General features: G+C 56.1%; 2 protein-coding genes across 2 annotated transcripts; both read right to left on the reverse strand.

Annotated features, from left to right (window-relative positions):
• Positions 1 to 181: 181 nt before the first annotated feature.
• On the reverse strand, positions 182 to 2,021 carry TMEM54 (transmembrane protein 54). The gene is made up of 6 exons (XM_040085977.1): positions 2,009 to 2,021; positions 1,306 to 1,499; positions 952 to 1,011; positions 625 to 813; positions 408 to 542; positions 182 to 274 (listed from the first exon to the last, which is right to left on the reverse strand). The coding sequence occupies exons 1-6, from the start codon at positions 2,019 to 2,021 to the stop codon at positions 182 to 184; spliced, it is 684 nt and encodes a 227-aa protein (XP_039941911.1).
• Positions 2,022 to 2,805: 784 nt separating this feature from the next.
• Positions 2,806 to 14,629, reverse strand: RNF19B (ring finger protein 19B). The gene is made up of 9 exons (XM_040085998.2): positions 13,988 to 14,629; positions 8,921 to 9,126; positions 7,215 to 7,359; positions 6,651 to 6,813; positions 6,109 to 6,223; positions 5,504 to 5,644; positions 5,135 to 5,342; positions 4,036 to 4,167; positions 2,806 to 3,614 (listed from the first exon to the last, which is right to left on the reverse strand). Exons 1-9 carry the CDS (start codon positions 14,551 to 14,553, stop codon positions 3,137 to 3,139), a joined length of 2,154 nt encoding a protein of 717 aa, XP_039941932.1. The 5' UTR covers positions 14,554 to 14,629; the 3' UTR covers positions 2,806 to 3,136.
• Positions 14,630 to 22,627: the final 7,998 nt, after the last annotated feature.

Here is a 22,627-nt window from a genome sequence, read left to right on the forward strand (position 1 = left end):
GTCTGGATCCAGCCGTTTCCTCCCTCGCTGCAGCCCCAGGGAAGCCAAGGCCAAGGGATGGGCTCATGTTCCAGGGGATGTCTCCACACAGCCGAGTCCTGCCGTGGGGCTGTGCCGGTGCTGGAATGGGGTGGGAAGGGCCAGGACACATCCACAGGGTCATTTATCCCTCAGGCCCTGCTCAGAGGCGGGCAATTTCCACGCTGTCCAGTCTCAGCAAGCCCAGGCACTGCCCGGGGCCGGGGCTCTCCACAGGGGCTGGCGGCAAAGAGACCTGGAAGCCAGAGAGGATGATGAGAACCAGAGGGGTGGAAGCTCTGGATCCACAAGTGACCCCTGAGCCCAGCCAGGTCTGTCCCAGCCCTGCAGGCGAGGGGCTGGAGCTGAGACCAGCAATCAGAAATCACCTTCATCCGCAGCATCCCCCGGCAGCAGCGGCCGAGGCGGAGGAGCTCGAGGGCGAGCAGGAGGCAGCGGATGCTGAAGAAGATCTCCACGGCCTCGAGCAGGAGGGAGATGGCCCAGAGGGACAGCGTGGAGCTCTGGGAGACGGGGGGAGCATCAGCTCCCTGCACAGCCTCCCCATCCCCGGCACATCCCCATCCCAGCCCGCGGGGGACTCACGTAGACGCGGGTGGGATCGAAGGGGCACTCGCGGGAGAGCGGGGCCAGGGCGATGCCGGCGGTGGAGCAGGGGGCCAGCAGCACCCGGCCCTGGTTGCCCAGCGTCAGCCCGACGGCCACGAGCAGCCCCAGCAGGCAGCACAGGCAGCACAGGCTGCTGCAGGCGCTCAGGGAGAGCAGCGCCCATTTCTGCAGGAGGGAGAGAAGAGGCAGCGCGGGGACTCGGGGGTGTCCCCGCCCCAGGACCGACCCCGAGAGAGGGGGTGTGGGGGCTCCCTGGGAGGGCTGCGGCTCCCTGGGTGATGGAGAGGGGCTGGGGGTGCTTACAAAGGCAGCAGGGCCGAGGTAACGGGACAGCAGCAGGGCAGAGACCCCACAGGAGATGGTCTGCGAGGAAGCGCAGCGAGGTCAGCGAGGAGCCCCAGGGACACCGGTCCCCTTTCCCTGCTGCCATTGTCCCTGGAAGCTCACCCAGGGAGCGGTGCTTCATCTCCCACAGCCTCACCCAGTAACAAACCCCTGAGTGTTTAATTCTCCGGGTTCGTGCTAGAAGGGCTTGTTTCGAGTGGGGAAGGGGAGACAGAGCAGCGTCCGTGCTGCATCCCGTCCCCTCCCCACCCTGCATCCCTACCCCAGCCCTCCCTCATCCCCTCCCACGTCCCCCCGTGTCCCCAGCGGTACCAGCAGCGCAGCAATGACGGAGGCGCTGTTGGCGACGCCGTAGTGCAGGGAGGTGGCATCGCGGGCCGTGCCCACGAAGCGCAGGACGGTGCCGTGGACGAGGGCCCCGGTGATGAAGTTGAGGTGCCCGACGATGAGGAGGATGAGCCCCGTTTTCATCAGCACCTTTCGGTGCCTCCCGGGATCGAGGCGGCCTGAGATGAGGGGAGAGGAGGGTGTGGGGTGAGCTGCCCCTGCCTGGCACAGGAGTGGGGCGTTTGGGGACAGCCCCACAGGACGGGCCCCACGCTGGCAGGGGCTGAGGCAGGAGGTGATGGGGAAGCCACGGGTAGCCCAGGTATGCAAACCACTGGTCCAGCCAGCTCTCCTGGGACTGGAGCAAAGGTGTGGGGCCAGCGGCCGTGGGGACAGGGTCCCTGTGGGGCTGGGAAGAGCTGGGGCTGCTCGGAGTGACGAGGAAGCTCTGGGAGAGCACCTGTCCCCAAGTGGCAGCTCCAGGGCCGGGTTCTGGCACTTCGAGGAGTGGCAGTGGGGCTGCTCCCCCTCTGGAACCCACCCTCACACATCCAGTGCTCAGCCCAGCTCCTTCCCTGACCCCATCCCAGTCCTCTGCTCCTCTCCCTCCCTCCCTGCCTCAGTTTCCCCTGCAGGAGGCAGAGATGGAGCCCCCCTGTTGTGATCCCCGCGCCAGAGCCGGACTCACCCCCTCGGCACATCTTCACTGGGCCGGGATCAGGCCAGCAGAGCCCCTCGATGCCCCGGGGGCCTGCCCTGCCCTCAGCCCCCGGGCAGCCGGATCCATCGGGGTCTGGGTGGGAGCAGGGCTGGGACCTGGGACGGGGCAGGACCAGGACACCGGAGCCACCCGGAGCCACCCGGAGCCAGCCTCCTGCTGCTCCAATTCCCGTCAGACCAGCTCCCCGGGACAAAGGGATAACTCCACCTTCTCCTGCGTGTCCCAGCCCTGCCCTCCCCTTGCTGCCGAGCCAGCGGCCGTGCCGTGACACGCCGTGCCGTGCCCAGACACCGTTCCATCATCCCCCTCCCCATCCATGCCCACCTCCCCAGCACAGCCCGGGGCAAAGCAGAGGGGTCGGGGCAGATGGTGACTTGGCTCCAGAGGAGCCCCTTTGGTGGCCATCGCCCTCAGGGAGCTTCCAGGGAAGTTCCAGGGGCTGGGATGGAGACAGGGGCTTGCTGAGGCGGCTGTGGGGTCCAAGAATTTAGGGACAACCCTGGTTCCGGGGACTGCTCTGGGCAAAGGTCCCCACCTGAGCCACTGCTCTCATCATCCTCAGCTCCCGCACACCTCAAAGCGCTGGAAAATTGCATTTTTGTCCCATTCTTCCCCTCCTTTCACCTGTACCCAGCCCCGCTGCACAGGGAGAGGGAGAAGAGAGACCTCTTCCCTTCCCAAGCCTTTGGGAACAGCGTTCACGTGGGCAAAGGCAGCTGGAAGATTTCCCTGCAGCTTTGGAAAGGACGAGCTGGATTCAGGTCGAATGACAACCAGAGTCTTTATTCCAAGAGTCCCTTAGGATGGTTGCAGACATACAGACACACGTACATATTTACACTCTTACACCTCACAGAGTCTGAACCAATAAATTAAAACAAAAAGAGGGCGGGGGAGGATTTTTTTTTTTTTCCTTTTTTTCTGTTTGTGTTTTTTTTTTTTTTTGTTGGTTTTTTTGGTTTTTTTTTTCCTGTCACGTAACAAACAGCAACTCCCCGAGGCGAGGCCGGGGGAACCAGCTGGAGGATGGCAAACAGAAGCCAAGAGGGACACGACGCTGGCCCAGAAGCTGCAGTGACAGGGAGCGTGCTCAGGTCACACTCTGGCTTCGATGCATTCCAGCTGGACCATCTCATCCAGCCGGCAGCCCTCGGCTTGGGCACAGTGGCTCAGGTGGGCACTTGGGCTCTGGGCACCTCTCGCTCTGGGGGTCTGTGGGCAGCCTGCTGCAGTCTGACAGTGGGGGGACTCGCACTCGTCCGAGGTAATGTCCGGCACGTCGTCCGACTGGCTGTCCGAGCTCTCCAGGTCGCTGCGGATGCTCTCGGGCTGGGCCAGGGTGATGTCCCACGTCTGGCTGGCGATGCAGTCCTTTTGCTCACAGCTTTGGTGTTGGCACGTCTGCTCCCGCTTGTCGTCCTCCTCCTCCTCTTCCTCCTCCTCCTCCTCTTCCTCGTTCTCTGCCATTTGGGTGTGGACGTGCAGGGAGTCCTCCGTGCTGCTGCCGCTGGTCAGCTGGTAGTGACTGGGTTTGGCTTCGATGTCCACCTGGATCTCCATGTTATTGCACTCCCTGCAGGAACAAACCCAGCCTCACGTTACTGGGAGCGGCCACTGGGTGCAGCTGGGCTGCACTGGGAGGATCACACCCCCCAAACACGGGCAAGATGCTGCTCATTACCCCACGACTCGCTGCTCTCCTCCTAACAGAGCCAAGACCACCCCCAGGCTGAGCCAGGGGCTGAGCTGGGAACGCTCCAGAGTCCTCTCAAACTGCCAGAACAGCTCCTGAGGGTGCTGGGCTGCAGCTCCCCTCCCCAGCCTCTACACCAGATGTGGAGGCTGCTCCCAAATTGCCCCCAGCCCTCCTCCCGTGCTGGGAGAAGGATGGATCCCTGGTGCCAACACAGCCATCCCTCCACCCACAGCGGCGCTCGCTGTTTTCCCAGGACGCCCTCCACCAGCGCTCCCCTCAGCATTCCACGTGCTCCTACCTGTCCTGGGGGTTGTAGGAGCTGATGATGGAACCAGCCATGGCTCGGGTGCTGGCGTTGTCGCTGATCGCCCCCAAACTGACCGAGTCCTTGGGGAAAATCTCCTTCTGGACATCTGCCTGGACTTCCAGCCTGCAGGAAAGAAGAGGATCCCTCAGAGATGCTTCAGATGCCCCCAGAGAGCACCAACCCATCCCTGCTCCTCATGGGAAAGCAAGAATCCCTGCGAGCCGGCACGGCTCGGCGTGGCAGGAGTTTAACCCCACTGGCTGCTCCCATTCGCTCTCATTTTTGGCTCCATTTAGGCAAATCCATTCCGTTTTCCATGACGAAGGTGAAGCCGTGTTTACATCCATGACTCACACGGTTCCTGCGAAGAGCTGATCTCCATGGATCTCGCGCAGAGCCGTGATTGCATCCTGGCTGCCACATCAACACGTGGCTCCAATTACCCAGCAAACTGACTCACGGGCAAGTTGGGAGGAAAACTGTGGTGCAACCTCCTGACTTGGAGAGCCACGATCCTGCTTGCAGAACAGGAAGCACCAAAGCCTCCAGGCTGGGATAACAGGGCTGGAATGGCTTTAAGCAGGGCAGGAGCTCTGTGCTGTTGCCAGTTAAGCTGAAGCATCAGCTCTGTGGTCCCAAGGAGCTCGGGAGGGATCTGTCCTCCTTGCAAGAACTAAACTGGCACTGATTCCAGGAACAGAATCATGGAATGGTTTGGGTTGGAAAGGACCTTAAAGATCATCCAGTTCCCACCCCCTGCCAAGGGCAGGGACACCTTCCCCTAGACCAGGCTGCTCAGAGCCCCATCCAACCTGGTCTTGGAACATTTCCAAGCATGGGGACCCCACAACCTCTCTGGGCCATCTCTGCCAGTGCCTCCCCACCCTGGGTGGCTCTGGGTTCCAGATGACCCCAGGTGATCTCCTAGACCCCGTTATTCTACCGCAGACCAAAGCACAAAAACTACCACAACACAGAACCCCTAGATCAAAGCAGCTTCACTCACACTCCTGGAAAGCTCCCCAGAGTAAACCCACTCAACCCACGCGGGCCTTGGGCACCCTCTCTGCTTTTCCCACAGTCCAGTTACCTGCTGTACTTGCCCTTGCTCCCCGAGAGGACCCCTCCGCTCAGGGTGCCCCCGGACAGGGCGGCAAAGCTGGCGGTCTCGCTGTAGTTGCCCTGGATGACGCTGAGCCCGTCCGTGGGGCTGCCACTGGTGCTCAGCACGCTGGTCAGCCCCTCAATGCTGCTCTCTCCGATGCTGGGGTTCTTCAGGGCCCTCCAGGCATCGGCCACTGCGGGGAAGGAGAGCACAGGGGTTGGAAGGGGCAGTGGGAGCGCCCGGCTGCGACGTCTCCTCTCAGATTTGGGAGACATCAGGAGCTCGAACCGTTTCATTACAAGAGGCAACAGCAAGAGCATTTCGCTTCACCCCCTTCCCATCGCCAGTTATTACCTGTGATGGGTCCATCATCTTCATCAAACTCGATTTTCACCCCCTTTCCGTTGGCTGTGCTGACCCCGCAGCCACCACCCCGGCACAGCGAGATGGGCACGACCCCGTAGACGTAGGCCAGCATGATGGGGACCCCAATTCCTGCAGAGGAGGATGAGCTGGGTTAAGAGGAGCTTAAAGACGTGTTGGGCAGACAGAAAAGATTTTTTAGAGACTCTCTCAGCCATGTTTTTGTTGCTTTTAAAGGTCCCAGCTCACAGTTTTGCAGACAGACAGTGGAGGAGCGCTTTGTGCTGAGCAGGGGAGCCCGAAGAGCATTGAACCCCCAAGCCATCAGCCCCCAAACCACGACAGGAGACAGCTCTGTGTGACAAGGGACTTCAGGACGGGCCATGGCACAGCCAACTGCTGCTCCAGAGAAGCCCTGTGCTGGCTCTGGGCCAGCTCGAGCACATCAGGATGTGAGACAGAGCATTGTGCCCAAACCCACACACGGCTGCACCCTGCAGATTGTCCTTTGGCCACCCCCACGGCACAGGGCTGGGCTACCCGCTTGTCTCAGTGGCTGCTGGGCCAGCAGAAGGGCCAGGGCTGAGCCCACTTACCAACACTGACAGCAGCAATGACTGGGGAGGCAATGACAGACAAGGTGACCCCACCAGTAATGGCCAAGTTCCTCTTGTGCTTGGAGGTTTTCTTCCCCTCGTACCTGCTGTGGATCTGATGGAAGAAAAAGCACCAGGTGAGAGCAGCAGACACCCAGAGGACATTAAGAAGTGATTTTGCAGCCTTGCCAGCCGCATGATCCCTTGAGGAACTTCATTTTGAACACAGAGAGCAGACCTAGCAGGAGGGTCTGTGCTGAAGGAAAAGGAGCAGGGCTGATGGGTTCAAAAGGGACCCTCTGGGTGCTCCTGGGTCAAGGCAGAGGCAAAAGAGAAATGCAAAATGCATCTGGGAGGATTTGAGCCTGAAGGGCTCCCAGGGCTATCAGCCACCACCTTCCCACACAAAGCCCAGGAGATAAGAGAAGCTTTGGAAGAGAAAATAGAATTTGGGTTCTGTGACAAGATCCACCCTTCCTATCAGCCCTAAATTTCTGGTCAGCACAGAGAACACCCCAAACCCTCCTGCCCCCCACACTCACCTTCCTCCCAACGTAGACAGGGATGCCAATGACCATGGCAGGAATGGCAATGCCAGCGATGAGGGAAATGCCCACAGGAGCTCCGATCAACGTGCCCAGCTGCCAGAGAATCTTCTTCTTACGACTCCATGGCTTTTTGCCCCAGAATGTACAGCCAGAGGGGCTTCATGGCAGGGGGAGAAAAAAAAATTACATTAGTACTCCAGCAATTCCTATAAGCTCCTGAGAACCCCAAGTTCAGCTTGCAGATGAATAAAACCCAAAGCTTAGGAAGCAGGTAGACAACACAAATAAGTTTTCTGTCTTTTTTCTTCCCCCAAAAGGTGAATATCCCACTATTGGCTCTATGTTTAATACTCAGCACACCAAGAGCTCTCAAAAGTAATTGCATCAGGAGCTTTGTTTGGTGCGGGAAGAGCATCTGAACGCTATAAAGTGGGAACAGAGTTCACCTCCTTGGTCAGAAACAACAAAATCCCGCTGAAGCAAGGGGGTGAAAGTCCAGCAGAGGCAGTGAACTCCTCCAGGCAGCCTGAGAGAGGCACGTGCTGCTGCCCTGCTCACCTGAGGTAATGCAGATCCGAGATCTCCTTCATGCAGAGCCAGCAGAACTCGCAGCCACACACGGCACACGTCATGTGGTTGCAGCTGCCATCGTTCATCTTGATGATGTAAGCACTGCAGCGTGGGCACGGCTTGATGTCATCGGCTGAGGGGAGGAAACAAGGAATTCAGATGGGATCTCTGCTGTGAGAGCGAACAGTCCACCAGGGGGGTTCTCATTAAGGATTGAAATCTTTATTTTCTGCGCAGCAGAACACCTTTGCTGCTCACGGGGGTTTTTAGTTTGTCTCAGAGAAGGTAATTTTGATATGCCAGACCCCCACCAACAGCAGGGACTGGGAACAACAGCCACTTTTAAAAGCTTGCTCTAATCTTGAACGGGATGTATTCCAGAATTCATGCTTAAACACAGGGAACAAGTCATACCTGCCCAGCACAACGAGCCATTGCCGAATTGCTCCACGGAGGTGATTCACGGGCCAAGAACAACACGACAACTGGGAGAACAGGCACTGGAGAAACCCCAAACCTGGCCTTTAGGGGACACGGGGCTGCAGCCACACACAGGCTGCCCAGGCCGCAGCCTGCTGCTGGCAGAGCAGGATAAGGGGTTTTCATCCCTTCCTCAATTCAGGCGTCATCTGATGGTGGTTATGCAATGGCTGTGCCGTGGTTCGGGGCTCTGCTGGCCCCTGCAAAGCTCAGCAAGATGAAATCCAGCTGTGAGCCCGGCTCACACCTTATTAATCACCAGGCTGGATCCAGCACGGCGGGGTGGGGAGAAACCACTGTCTCAAAAACCTCCCTTCCCGTGGCTAAGTGCCCTTCCTGGCAAGGGATAGAAAAACTCATACACTGGGTTTTTCTGCTGGCTGGAGCAGGATCTATGCTGCCCATTCTCGGGGTTCTCTAAACTGGGGCACGCCGGACCTCGGCGCACCACTGAGCCACCTCAGAACCACCCACGACAGCTCTGCACTGAGAGAATTAATATTTAAACTCCTCACACAGAAGGAAAAACAGAGTTATTTTGTTTGGGCGTAGGGCAGGGTTTTAAAAACTGGCCTCACTGCCCACTTCCAGAGTCAATACAGTTATTTTTAAGGAACACAAACTCAGCAGACACAGCAGCTCCTGCCAGGCAGCGGAGGAGATCCGTGGGTTGGCATTTTTTTGGTACCTGCCATTACCAAGACCTAACAGTGCACAGAGCAGAGCTCCCCACACTCAGCTGGCCGTGAATTCTGCTCTTCAAGACAGCACCAGGCAACTTTGAAGCTGCAACAGTAAAGAAGTGACTGCTTTTTTACTGTTGTTCAGGGTTTAGATCAGCAAAAAGAAGCAAGAACATCCAAGATCAAAACAGCCACAAGCAGAGCTGGGGCGGATGAGGGGAGCTGCCGTGACACAAAAGGACCCAAAGCACATCATCACCTACTGATCCCTTTGGTGCTGCTGGAAGAGATCAGATGTGTTCTAACACACAGGAGGAGGGGAAATGACTCTTGAGTTTCACAGCTCCAGGCTCTGAGGGGAGGAGCTTTGCACAGAGCTGCCCCTTTCTCAACACACACATACACACAGAGCCGAGAAACTAAAAAAATCAGGGTGTGACCCTTGGGGCTGCCCTGTGCAGGGCGAGGAGCTGGAGCGTAGAGGGTCTATCCCAGCTGGGGATGTTTTATGAAGAATGGGTCAATCCATACCCGGCCCGGACTCCTGTCCGTAGCTGAGGCCCGAGGTGTGCTTGGTCCGTACCCGCAGGGTCTGCGCCCGCTGCTGCCGGGCCATGTCGCAGGTTTGGTTGGGGTGCCATATCTGCTTGCAGTGGTAGCAGAACTCTGTCTGGCAGCCGTCCCTCTCGCAGGTCAGCTTGGGGCAGCTGGCGCAGCCGTAGGCGATCACCGCGTACCTGCGGGGAGGGGGGGAATTAAAACGCAAAATTAGCAGGCTCAGGCAGGGCAGGACACCCTCATTCCCGACCGCTGGTACAGCAGCCTCCACGCCAGACGCACTCCTGCGCTCTGCAGGGCCTGAAATTAAGCAGCGCTAATTGGGTTACTCAGGGCAGGGACCTTTCGTGCCGGCAGCTCGAGATGCTGGGCTGTTCTCTCCTCAGTAACTGCTGGCAGTTCTCACGGGCAATTCACAGAGGCCACATTTGTGTGCCCAGCTGAATCCCTGCTGCTTCCTCCCAGGACGGGCTCTGGCTGCTCTTTCCAGGCACACACATCCCTCATTTCCTTAGGACAGATCTATGGGTGGATGCTGTACGGTCTAGAGGAGTCCAGCAAAGCTGAGCTTGTCCTGTGCACTTCTATCAGCTGAATGATTCTAAAAAAGCAAAGCAGCAGTTCCAGATGCAGCTAAGGCAACAAGCGAGCTCCTGATGATCTCCTGATGAGTTTCCTTTTCCAAAGAGTGGTGAAGAACAATGCCCTGCCTGTGGAACAAGCCAAAACTGGAGTAAAACGATCAGCTGTGCAGGAGAGAGAGGCCAGGCTCCACCAGCTCACTGTGACAGCAGTGTGACACGCCCAGAAGGAAGTGTCCTGTGTACACAGAAGCCTAAGCAGCATCACCAAGCAGTGCTGCAGAAATCTGACTGACAGCCACTGAGGATGAGGCTGTTTCCATTGGCAGGGGCTGACATGAGCAATTCCAGAAGAGCCTTCCCAGTCCTGCAACACCCATGTGGCAAAAGGGTATTTTTGTTGCTCATCCTCAGTATTTTTGTTAGCGGTCAGAGGAGAATGACTCCTATTTAAGGTTTCATATTTAGAGCCCATGTCTCGAGTTGTATTTGCCTCTTCTTCTCCGAGGCAGCAGCGTGAGAACCACTGAATGTGTCATACCACAATGATTCATATCCCGTGGGAGTTTGAGCAACTTCATCCTGCCAGGCTACGACAGCATCGCCAAAGAAACAGCATCTGAGGGCTGGCAGGCACGGCTGCAGCTCTACCTGAGCATCCACACACCTGCACCTGAGCCCAGCAGGAGGAGAGACGGGAAAACCCCGTCCCTGGAAGTGTCCCAGCCCATGACTGGATGAATTTTAAGGTCCCTTTCAAGCCAAACCGCTCTGTTCCTATATGATAATTCTGGGATGCAGATGGCCCAAGGGGTTGGGAGGGATGAATTTGATTCCTGTGCACCTTGTCTGAGGAATATCTCACAAAATATCCTCAACCTGACACTACCCTCTGGCCTGCCCTTGGCAGAAGAGAGAAGAAAAGCTTCATCTGCCCAGCTGTGTTGTGACACTGCTATTTCAAACCATAACAGCAGCTTAGGAGAGCTCAGTGTAATATATTAAGCAACCCCACACTCTAAATTAACTCCAAGCTCAAAATGTTGGGTTTTTTTAAACGCTCAAGAAATTATAAATGCTGATGATTTTATTTTATTGCTGGAGCTGAAATATCATGCACAAGCCCACAGCTGTGGGGAAAGAAATAACACATCTCCACGTCAAGGTCAAGCAGAAAGTGGGTTTTGAAGTGAAATGCCGAGGAATAGTCACGGCAGGACCTGGATGGGCAGTGGTGCTCCTCTTCCACTGACTGCTGACATATTGCTGGCTGAAATGGCCATTTTCAGGCCCAATCCCAGCAGATAAGAAGGGAAACTGAGTTCTCCTCCCTGGCTTTTCCCCACAAAGCGATGTGAGTGCCTTCCTGAGACCCCAGGAACCGCACAGCTCCGCTTCCAGCCCCCTCCTTGGACGGCCACGAGTTTCCTCCGGCCTTCCTCCTGCCCATTCACGGATCTCAGCCCACACAGCTCCGTTTCCTTTAAAGGTTCTGTTTTCCTCCCAAGCTTTTGGGAAGGCTGCAGTGTGACAAACACTAGACAGCGATACCACCTGACTGTAGCAAGGCGGCGGAGGGAGGGGGGAAAACCCAGAGCTGCAAACACAGAAAATGATTTGTTTTGCGATTGATGGCGCATCAATTGACCAGGGTTCCCATGGTAACACACACCGGTGTTGTGTTCTCCTCCTCCTCCTCCTCCCGGGCGGCACAGCCAGGCTCTTTCATTTAGGAAACATTGCGGGATGAGAGGAAAGCAGAGGAGGTTTTTAGGGTCCTGTCACAGCCCTGCAGCCCCTTGATGCCACCAGCTGGGTGGGGGTGACACCCGGGGCTACGTCCCAGCCCTGCCCACCTTGGTGGGGTTGGAAATGATACAACTTTTAGAATTTTTGTTGTAATTTCACTCAGGGGTTTTGTTCGCCTTTGCCCAGGCGGAGAGGAGCTGAAGTTTCTCTTCAAAAGCCCGGGTGAGGCCTCATGAGCTGAACATCAACAGATTGAGAGGAGACAAAAGAAACAGGAGATAAACAGACATCAGCAAACATCACCCCCTGGTGAGGCTGGAGACACCTGGTCTGGGAAAAGATCGATAAGAGAACCAAAGAATGAGTGCCAAATTAGCATCAACGATCAATAACCAATAGGAGATCGAATCGTTGTGTAATTTAAGACCAATGAACGTGAATTTCTTTGGGGTTTTAAATGTATAAATACGTGAAAAATCCGGTAAAGAACCAGGTGGGATGGAAGGATTTTCACTGCACAAGCCGGACATGCGTGTATGAAATGGTTTCTGTTGCACATCCTGGCCAAAATAAAGCAATGCATTGATCCCCTGGCACTGAAATGACATTGTTGCAGGGTTTTAGTTCGGGTGACAGCCGTGGGTGACATTCAGTGACAAGCATCACTCTGCCGTGCCCCCAGCCGTACGCTCCCCGTACTCTGGGTACTCTGGCGCTACTACAGCGGGGAAAGCCCGCTGTAAATAATTCATACCCTGATTTTACATAAGCACAGCCACACAAGCTCTGCTGGGAAGAATGAATAGGGTGATTAATTCCTCTCCCTGCCGGAGGGCTGATTCCAACAGCCTTTGTTCGAGCGCTACAGACACACCAGCAGCGCTGGTCCACCAGAGCCGTCTCCAACATCTCCAACAGCCTCGGGCTCGCTTCTTGCCTCTTCTGGGCAGCTGGGAGGAGGATGCCAGCATGTCACCTGGCTCATCCTGCTCACTGACTAACCAGGGAGGGGGCTTCAGCTCAGAGAAAGAGCCGTGTGTGCCACCAGCCTGCCCAAACCCCCCCAGAGGAAGGCATCAGGCTCAGGCTGTGCTGCTGTCACAGCGGCAACGCCCTCCGGGGCCCCGAGCTGGAGCTGGCTCCTTCCAGCCAGCCAGCCCGGGTGACGTCGCTGTTTGTACACCTTATCCCGGGCACAGATAACATCACAATAGTCAAGGAGCTGAGATTCGCTGAGTAGGAACCGGATTTTCCCTAGCCGGTTAGCAGTAGAGGCATTCCCTCCGTGGCAGCACAACCTGCTCTATCTCCCTGATCTCATCCCCAGCGCTGCTGAAATATCGAGATCTTGCACTTGATTTGGCTTCAGAAAGGAGCAAAGGTGTTGTTTGCTGTTAACTTCACCCTCTGGAGGAACAAGCCCTTATACAGGATGCTCAAGAGGCCGTGAAATGGGTAACCCGAGCCAGGTTCACCGATTTGCATAGGATGCCTATTACAAGGCTCTGATTAAATCTTCACAATCCTCCCACCACGTTTTCCATTCCGACTACTAGGTCAGACTTTCCTTTCATGTTCTTGCTACCCAGAATTGCCATCCAAGCTAAGTTGTAGCTCAACTTCACAGCACTTCTCTGGAGTTCCCTGACAAAGCCCTTTTCCAGGCAGCTTTGGCTCACACCCAAAACAGAAACCTAACAGAGGCCGTTTAAAAGAAAAGGGAAGAGAAAATGAAAGCAACACATTCATAACTACACAGTCATCAGGCTTGGCTGGGCTGACTTCTGGACAGACAGACGTTTGGGCAACGGACAGTGAGTCAACATCACTCCTCTCGGCCGTGTATTCACGTCCTCACTGGGAAAAAGTGACTGGTTATGGGTTATGGTTCCTTCTTCCCCACTACTGGAGGCTGCAGTGTTTTCCCCATGCACTGTCCCCAGGACTGGCAGCAAAACACACAGCTGGGAAAGTCCACACTTACCATTCGTGCAGGAAAAAAAAAAAAGGTTACTGTTAAATTAGGGAAACGATGGCTCTGCTAAAACCCCCTTCAAGTCTTATCGCTCCTACCCGATTTGCCTGTGTTTTCACAATCCCCAAGGTCAAATCCTGGTGCTTTAGAGACATGATAGGGATAGATGGAATTTTGGTACCCAAGGCCTATCAGCTGTCCCGAACAGACTGCAGATAAGCAAAGAACGCCTGCAGCGAGGGCTCTTCATGGGACACAGCAGCACCAGAAGTGTATCAGCAGCAGCACCCTACCGAGGGTGAGCCACCCCTCCCTGCGCTGCCCTGGGACGCACATGGGGACGGGCAGCACAGTGAAAGCCAGGGCCATCCCGGCTGGGATGCCATCCGCAGGACGGGGATAGGCAGCAGCCCACAGCGGGTTCCACTTCACCCGGCAATCCCAGCACGTGTTGGGGACAGGCAGCATCCCTCCAGGGTGGGAGTCTTCCTACCCCAAGACGTCTCAGGACAGACAGATGGGGCAGCACCCTAAGGAAACAGCAGATTTCCCTGCCAAGCTGTCCCACGGTGGAAGGGACAGGGGTGATGCTGTCCCAGGATGGAGAGGACAGCGGGTTCCTCACTCCCCAAGGTATCCCAGGATGGAGAGACGAGCAGATCCCCCGTTGCCCGGGCTGCCCCAGGACGGAGTGGCAGCATCCCACCGCCACCCCTCGTCCCCCCCAGCACTCACCCGCAGTCGGGGGCCGGACACCAGCGGCAGTCGGGGTCGGCGGCGAGGCAGCGGCGCAGCATGAACTCCTCGTACTTGGCGACCAGGTGCGGGGAGTCGCGGAGCAGGCGGCGGATGTCGGCGGGGTTGAGGCGCTCGCTGCACTCGGGGCAGCAGATGTTGACGCGGGACTCGGTGATCTCGATGCGCAGGTACTGCCGCAGGCAGGCCCCGCACGACCGGTGCGGGCACGACAGCAGCCGCGGCGCGTTCTCCGCCGGCTGCCGCACCAGGCACAGCGGGCACTCCAGCTCCTCCTCGCCCTCCGGGACCACCGGAGCCTCCTCGGGGGGCGGCGGCGGCGGCGGAGGAGGCGGCGGGGCCGGCGGGGCGGCGGGGGGCGGCGGCGGGGCGGCCGGGGGCGGCTCGGCCTTGGCGCGGCGGCGGCCGCCCGCGGCGGAGGCGGCGGCGGCGGAGAAGACGCTCTGGAAGGAGAGGCGGCGGCGGCGGCCGGGCTTGGGGCACTTGGCGGCGGCCGAGTGGATGGACGAGGAGCGCGGCGACTCGGAGTCCCGCTCGGAGCCCATGGCGGCGAGGCCGGCCCGGCGCTGTCACCGGCGGCGAGGTCCGAGGTGCAGGCAGCGGATCGCTCTCGGGGCTCCGGGCGCCGCGTCCCGCCGGGCGCTGCCTCGGCCGCGCTGTAACGAAAGCGGCGCCGGGGCCGGGTTGAGAGCGGGCCCGCCTCGTCCCGCCCCGCTCCGGGCGCGGCCGCCGCCGCCGCCATTTCGGTTGTGGGCAACGCCCCCGGGCAGCCGCGGAGCCGCGGTGCCCGTCCGTGCCCCTGTCCCTGTCTCTGTCTCCGTCCCGCGGCTATGGTGCCTTTAAGTCTCTGAAGCATCTCAGCGAGGTAGAGCTGAGCCTCCGCTCTGCTTCTGGGCTCCCCTCAGTGCCCCCCGCCCCTCAGCGCCTCCATCTCCCCTCAGCACCATTCCCCTCAGCATCTCCATGTCCCCTCAGCATCTCCATCTCCCCTCAGCACCATTCCCCCTTCAGCACCTCCATCTCCCCTCAGCACCATCTCCTCTCAGCACCATTCCCCCCTCAGCACCATCTCCCCTCAGCACCATTCCCCCCTCAGCACCATCTCCTCTCAGCACCATTCCCCCCTCAGCATCTCCATCTCCCCTCAGCACCATTGCTCCTGCAGCATCACCATCTCCTCTCAGCACCATTGCCCCATCAGCATCTCCATCTCCCTTCAGCACCATTCCCCCCTCAGCACCATTCCCCCCTCAGCGCCTCCATCTCCCCTCAGCGCTCAGCTCTCCTCAGCATCCTGGTTCTGTCAGCACCCCGGCTCCCCTCAGTGCCCCTGTGTCCCCTAAACACCCCTGCACCCCTGTCCCCCCTCAGCTCATTTCCCCTCAGTGCCCTGGCTCTTCTCAACGCTCGGCTCCCCTCAGTCCCTGGGTCCTCTCAGTGCTCCCCTCAACATCCCGATTCCCTCAATGTTTGGACAACACTCTCAGGCACATGGTGGCATTCATGGGGTGTCCTGCATAAGGCCAGGAGCTGGACTCGATGATCCTGATGGGTCCCTTCCCACTCAGCTTATTCTATGATTTTCCCTTCAGCTTTACATCTTCTCCTCAGCATCCCTCACTCAGCCCTGCCATGCCTGCCTCACACAGGGCCTGGAAAGAGGGAAATCTTCTGGCTGGATTGTGCAGAACAAAGAAGGTTTCTGTTAAAAAAAAAAGCCCGGAGCAGTTTGCTTTTTAACACCTCTTGTTGGAGAGGGTGTCTCTAACCTCAGGAGCCCCTTCTAAATCCATCCATCCCTGGTGGATGGAGCACCTTGTTCCTCACTGTGTGCCCCTCCTTGATAACATTTCTGAAGATCACGTGAAAATTTACCCAGCTGGGAACTCCTGCCCGAGTGCCAGGTTTAGAGGCACTGAAACTACAGCCCAGATTCTCACTGCACTCATGCAGAAAGTTAAAAGCCTCCACTTCCTTCCAGGGTTCCCCTGTGCCCAGAGGGGTCTGCCAGCCTCATATCCCATCCAAAGGCAGATAAGCTAACAGGAAGGACGTTGCTTCTTATTATGCAGGGGAAGTGAAGCAGAAAGATCTGCTGTGTCTACGAAGAGCCTCTTAAATAAGCACAGAAGGAGCTGCCTTGCCTTAGACTGTCAGCTCTGGCTGGACAGACTGTGGTTATTCATGTGACAAGTGTGGCTCCATCACTGTCTCCCATTCCTGAAATGATCTCTCCCAGCAAAGCCTGTTTGCATGATTATTATTGCCTGGATCCTTCCAAGAGCTGGGATGGGAACAAGGAACCAGGATTTCGGTGCTGGTGCTGCTGGATTGCTGTAGGCAAGGACCCCAGATCTGTCAGCACAGGGGGGATAATGATGACACTTCCCTGTCTGCTGGGTGAATGAAGGCACAGAAGGAGTAAATCACCTGCACAAACGAAGTTCGTCCTTTCCTAAACGCCCCGCAGCAATCCTGCTTTTCCCTGTGCTCCTTCTCCATTAATTCCGTGCCTGCCGTACACCCTCCCTTACTGCTTATCCCAAGATGTCTGCTACACCCAAGTCCTTCCCCAGAGATTGCATTCCCCAGACATTTGTCAGCTCTTCGCATTCCTGCCACAGCACACAGGGCTTTGGACCAGCTGGAAGTTTTGGACCACACTTAGGTTTGGCCTCAGAGTGGTAAATTCCTGCCTGGGATCAAAAACCCTGTTAATTAGCAAGTTAATCTGGCAATGGCCAAGCAGCTCTGCTCCAAGAGAAGCAGGGATGGTTTGAGGGTGTCTGTGGAGCACATTTTTCCTGAGCAGTGAGTTGCTGAGCTGTGGTCCTTGTGCAGGCACGAAGATTTCCCTGACACTCGTGGCGTGGAGCTCCCGGAGGAAAAGGGAGAAGGATATAACCTCTTTTCCTTGGGAAAGGAGGGCCAGAGGAAGAAGGGAGAGATGTTATACTGGTGTAAAATGAGATTATACTGAAATTAAAAACTCCTGTCTGAGACAAGCCAGGTATGAGGCATTGTCAAATGGCTGTCGCTGCCCATCTGTAGCAGAGACTGTCTTGCTTTGATGATTTCACTAGAAAAATCACACTCTTGACTGAAATAGAGAAACCTGAACAGGACTCGTGTGTGGGATGGATCTCCCAGACAGCGCTCTGCCAGCTCAGCCCTACGTCCTCTGCAGCGCAGAAGCACAGACTCTAATTGTGGGAAGGTTTCAGCTCAAAAGCTAATGTGAGACAGGCCTGAATTACCAGTAGTGCAGACACAGAGAGACAGAGAGCAAAACCATCTGGAGCTCCTGGGAAAGGATGGGCTGATGGGGCAGAAATGACTCTTCATTGCCTTATATGAGGAACCACGATAGCAGCGAGGCTGGGGGAGGCCAGAGTAAATCCGAGTGACTCCAGAGCTATCTTTCCTGCTCCCAAGCTGCTCAGAGCTCTCGCCAGTGGTTATATATTTGAGGGAACTCAGTGCTTTTATGGAGCTCTGAGACACAGATTTCCAACTGTCCAGACCCCGCTGTGGTCCAGACATCCCAGGTACTTAAAAACAAGTTCTCTGTGGCTGAGGTGTCTCTCCATGGCGAATTTCCGCAGCCCTTGCCAGGAGCAAGGGCTCCTGCTCAGCGTGTTCCTGACTAGCAGTTTGAAACGGGTAGTTTGTTTTGATAAAATAAAATAAAAAATAATAATAATAAAAAAATTAAAAAAAAAAAAAACCACAACAACAACAACAAAACCAAACCAAACCAAAAAAAAAAAAAAAAAAAAAAAAAAACAAAAAACCCCAAAAACAAAACAAAACAACAAAACAAAAAAAAAAAAACCCAAAAAACCCACAAACCACCAAAAAACCCCCCCAAAAACCCCCAAACACCAACCCACACCCAAAAACCAGGAATTGGAAGGAGAGGGCAGGAAAGCAAGCTGCCAGGGAGAAAAGGAACGAGGCTGATTGAAATGTCACCGGATTGGGAGTGAGATCAGATCAGCCCCTCCCCGGAGCTGCGGGGAAGCTGCCATCAGCCTGACCGTTAAACTGGAGGATATTTGAAAAGATAAACCCAAAACAAACAAACAAAAAAGATAAAGAAGGCGAGGGCGTGGGGAGGGATTCAAACGCTGCAGCGAATCATTCTGCAAATCCCAGCTCCAACAGGCGAATTTGCTTTTGCTTACGCTGGCAGAAAGCTGGAAGATTGCTGACTTCCGACCCCTCTGGATTTGGCACAGGCGACTTTTAAAGCTGCCTGAAAGCGCCTTATCCCCCAGGAAGGCTCCCAGGGGAGAAAGCTTTGTTCAGACACCGGTTGGAGCCACCCCACACTGCCCAGTGCCGTTCCCAGCCTGGATGGGGACACTGGGCGAGGCTGAGCTGCGCTGGACCTGCTTATGGGAAGTGTTTCTCTTTCCAGAGAAATACCCTCGTCACCCACACCCCAAAACCCCCCTGCAAAGCAGAGTGACAGCCTGTCGCTATCGAGGAGGAAGAGCCTCTGGTGATGTAATGAAAAATTCCCCTTGGTAATTCAGAGAGTGAAAGCAGAGGCTGGGCTGCTGGGAAGGGATTGTGAAATTCAGACTGCGTGGAGGAACTGGGGTGTGCCCAGCCGTGAATATCGCTGCGGTGGGACACTGCAAGGGGGCATGTCGGTTTGGGTTGGCGGCCGATAAAATTGAAATTCCGGCTCCTACCACATCCCTTTTGCCCACCTTTCCCCCCTTCCTGGTTACCCAAATATCACAGGTGTGGGAAATACCTGCCTGTTGCTCTGCTCCCTTGCCTGCAGGACACAGGGGATGTTGAAACAGCTATTTCAGGGCACACAAAGATCCAATCTGCCTTAAACCTCTGGAATGCAGAGGTTCACACTGAGGTGTGAACCTCTCCCCAGCACTGATTCTTTTCTCTAGAAGTCCGTGGGTCTCCTCGGGATTTTTCCCACTTTCCCCAGGCAGGGATGGGGGGTTGCTCAAGGGGGACAGGCTGCATTCCGCAGCAGATGGAATTCAGAGAAAACCCAGCTCGTGTTGCTGCTCGCTGATGAAATGTGGGAAGGAAGAGAGCAACTTTACACCAGGAATTCTTCCTTGTTTTCACACAGGGACACGGCAATGACTCAACTCTGGTTTTGCTGGGCAGGCTGAGACCTTTGGCCCTATTAAAGTGGGACAGCCAGGGCTGTTAAAGGGATCCAGGTGCATCAGGATGCCAAAATGCAGATGGCAGTTTCAGGGGTCTCTCTGCTGAGGACCCACCTGAGATGTGCTGCACTCACAGCATCTGGAGGAGGGAGATGAGAGGGACAGACAGATCCAGCAGCACAGAGGTTGTTTTAAACCCCTCAGAAATGCATTGCGAGGTCTGTGCCCATCTCTCTGCCCTCGAGGGTTGTGCCAGGGGCATGGGGGCTTCCCTACTCCTCTTTTAGGGATTCCAGCTCCAGGGCTGTCAATCTTGGCTTGCCCGAGGCATTCAGCGAGGCTTAACCCCGAGAGCCCTGCGAGGGACGCTGAGCGTTCACGGGGAGCGCTGTGATTGCAAGAACTGAAGCCCATTGGGGTCATTTTCTGCCAGGGCCCCGGGGAAACACTGGGTCGTAATGACATGCACTGTGATCGTTTGTCAGACGGAGATGTCATTAACGGCCGCTCATGTCTCTCCAGGGAAGACACCCGTGGCTGGGGAGGGCTCTCCCCAGTGTGCACATCCCTGCCTCTATCCAGTTAGCTCGTGTTCTGTTTGCCTCTCCTGGTCCCCTGAGATGTGTTCAGGGAAGGAAGGAGATGATTCTGTTTGACTCCTCTTTTCTCTGCCGGACTTAACAAGGATTGGCGTTCTTTTAAATGGGGAGGAAGAGGCAGGAGATGGGAGCCTTGGGATCAGAAATGCGAGGCTCTTCCAAGAGGATTTGTTCTGGTTTAGTCTGTGGTTACACCTCCTCTTCCCTCCATCTCCCCATCCCACTCTGCTCCCTCCTCACACCCACATGCACGGCAATCTTCCACTCCCTGCTGTGGCTTCCCGGGGAAGAGGCTGTCATGTGAAATCCTGGGAGAGAGTTACCACATGGAGCTCTCTGAAAGCATCAGAGCAGGCCTTGCAGAGCGGGCCGGCAGCAGGAGGAACGCTGCGCTCCCACTCCCCGAAATCCTCTCGTGGATGGGAGGTGGGGGGCAACCGGGAATCGTCTTGTAAGCTTGGGAGCCGCCTACATGCACGGCAAGTCTTGTCAGCAGCTGATAGAAGAGGTGGGAGGTGGGGAGATTTCGAGGGGGAAGGAACGTGGAGGCTCCTGTGCCCACGCAGCTCCCTCGTCCTGTCTCCTGCAGGGCTCCCACGGCCGGGACGGCCACGGGCTTGGTCCCGTTGGTGACACACGTGCAGTGAGGAGAGAGACCCCAAAAAGGGACTCGGATGTACCTCAGCAGTGACGCAAAGGTAGGGATCATTAAGCAATTACTTATAATAGTAATCTGACATGCTTTTCCCCGCTACGAAAAGCAGCGTTTCCTTTTGTAATAAAAGCACAGGCTGTTCTGCGTTCTTTATTCACCTCCACGCTCACTGAACGGCTTTGGGGGTGAAAGTGACAATGATCCCTGCTCTCAAGTCACTCTCACCAGTGACCTGCTACCCTTAATGATGGGGGATTTATAACTGAGAAGGTTTAGCGCTGTAGAGTGCTGCCGTCAGGATAGGGCTGGCCAGATCCCTGCGGCAGGAGGAAGGAGCCGCGCTCCCTCCTCACCCGAGTCATTAAATAGACAATTAAGTGTTTGGTGTTGGCATAAACACAGGCAAATTAGTCACTGGAGAAAACCTCAGTGCCTGTGATGGCTGGCTGTGGTTGGAAGGTGGTGGTGACACGCACCTGTGACAGCAGAAGGCCAAGAGGCATGGAGATGGCATGGCATGGCATGGCATGCTCCTGGCTCCGGAATATCTCCCTGATGCCAGCTGTTTTTTGGGATGCCCAGCATCTTGCAGGACACGAGCAAACCCGGCCATGGCAGAGGCAGCAAAATCAAGGTGAAATCTTCAGGAGGAGCACTCATGGAGGGCTAAGGAAGAGCTTGTCCTGCCCTTCAGAGAGCAGATGCACAAGGCAGAGCTCTGGCACGGGTTTGGATTTCTGCAAGGAGAACAGAGGGAGGCACTGGCCTGGTTTCCAGGAAAGGAGAACAGTGTGTCACACAGAAGGCATTGAAAAGACCTGAGGCTTCTGCCTCAGCTTTCGGTCTTACTCCTGGAGACACGTGGGTGCTTGGGAGTTCAAAGGATGAACTGGAGGCTGTCCTGCAGCTGGCAGAGGACAGGAAGCTGTGGGTTCCTCCTGCAGAGCTGCTGGAGCAGAGACCACAGAGGGTGTCCCTGTGTCTGCTGGAGATCCCTGCTTGGCTCAGCATCAATCCCTGCAGCACTGACCTTTGCAGCGGGGCTGTGGGAATCCAAGGTGGACAGGAAGGCTTGGTACAAGGCACCGTCTCCAGTGCCCAGAGCCCCCCAGAACACACTGGCAGCCCTTCAGCGACATCTCAAACCCCCAGAGGATCTCTGACATCCTCTTCAGCTGGTGCACCCCACCGCACAGGTAGGGCTGGGACACCACACGTTTCCTCCAGCCGACCCACCCATTTCCTATTTTCTGCAGACATGACAACTAGTGAGTTAATCCTGCGGGCCACAAACTAAGCTGTATTAGCAGACACCATCTGTCCTTTTTCATTTGCTGATGCACGACCTATTTTGCTGTGTAGTGGAGCAGGCTCTGCGGTTTCAGGGCTTGCATGTTGCAGTGTCCCTGTTGCCAGGGCATAACCCACCGCTCACAGGGACCTGCCAGGGGGAGAAAGTGAACTGAGCACCACTGGGACCTGCTGCCGTGGGCAGGTGGTGGATGAAGCCTGTCCCCGTGGCTGCTTGGCCTCCAAGGAGGTTTGGGTTGAAAGGTCTCAGCAGAACTTGCAGGGACAAGAGCACGACTGCCCTCGGCAGAGAACGCATCCACATTCCCTCACTTGTCAGGAGGTCATGGAGAGAATTCTCATCCCAAAGCGGGGTTTATGGGAACAGGCTCAGCACTCCAGCCACGCTGCTCTGGCTTGGGGTAATTCCTGTGCTTTACAGAGCTGAGCAATGTCAATCACACCAGAACAGGGAAAGACAGGGAGAGAACTCTTCCTTTATCCCTCGCGTCATGTCTTGGAGCAGCGTGGTGACCCTTGTTTGGGTACAGAAGTACAGACATTCTGAAAGGTCATAAAACCATCAGGATTTTCCAAGGCAGTTATTATTTGACTTTACCAACTCTTGAGGCAATTCCAAAGGTTAGTGCCTTGTCGCAAGAAGCCTCCTGAATTTACCAACTTCTAATTTAACTCAGTGCTGGCGGCGGGAATTTTCCCTGAGCTCTGAAACAAAAAGCCAGGAAATTCTGTGGCTGGGTGCTAAGGAGTCAGGAGGGAGCTGAGTGCAGGGCTGGGTGCTAACACACTCATCTGTTCCTCAGAACCAGGATGATCACTGCTCGCTGACCTCTGGACTCCCAAAATCAGCCAGAGAATTTTCAGTTTCCTGCCTCACTGCACAAAAGCGGAAGAGAGAGTG

Source organism: Hirundo rustica, chromosome 25, assembly GCF_015227805.2.
Source record: "Hirundo rustica isolate bHirRus1 chromosome 25, bHirRus1.pri.v3, whole genome shotgun sequence".
Lineage (NCBI taxonomy): Eukaryota > Metazoa > Chordata > Aves > Passeriformes > Hirundinidae > Hirundo > Hirundo rustica.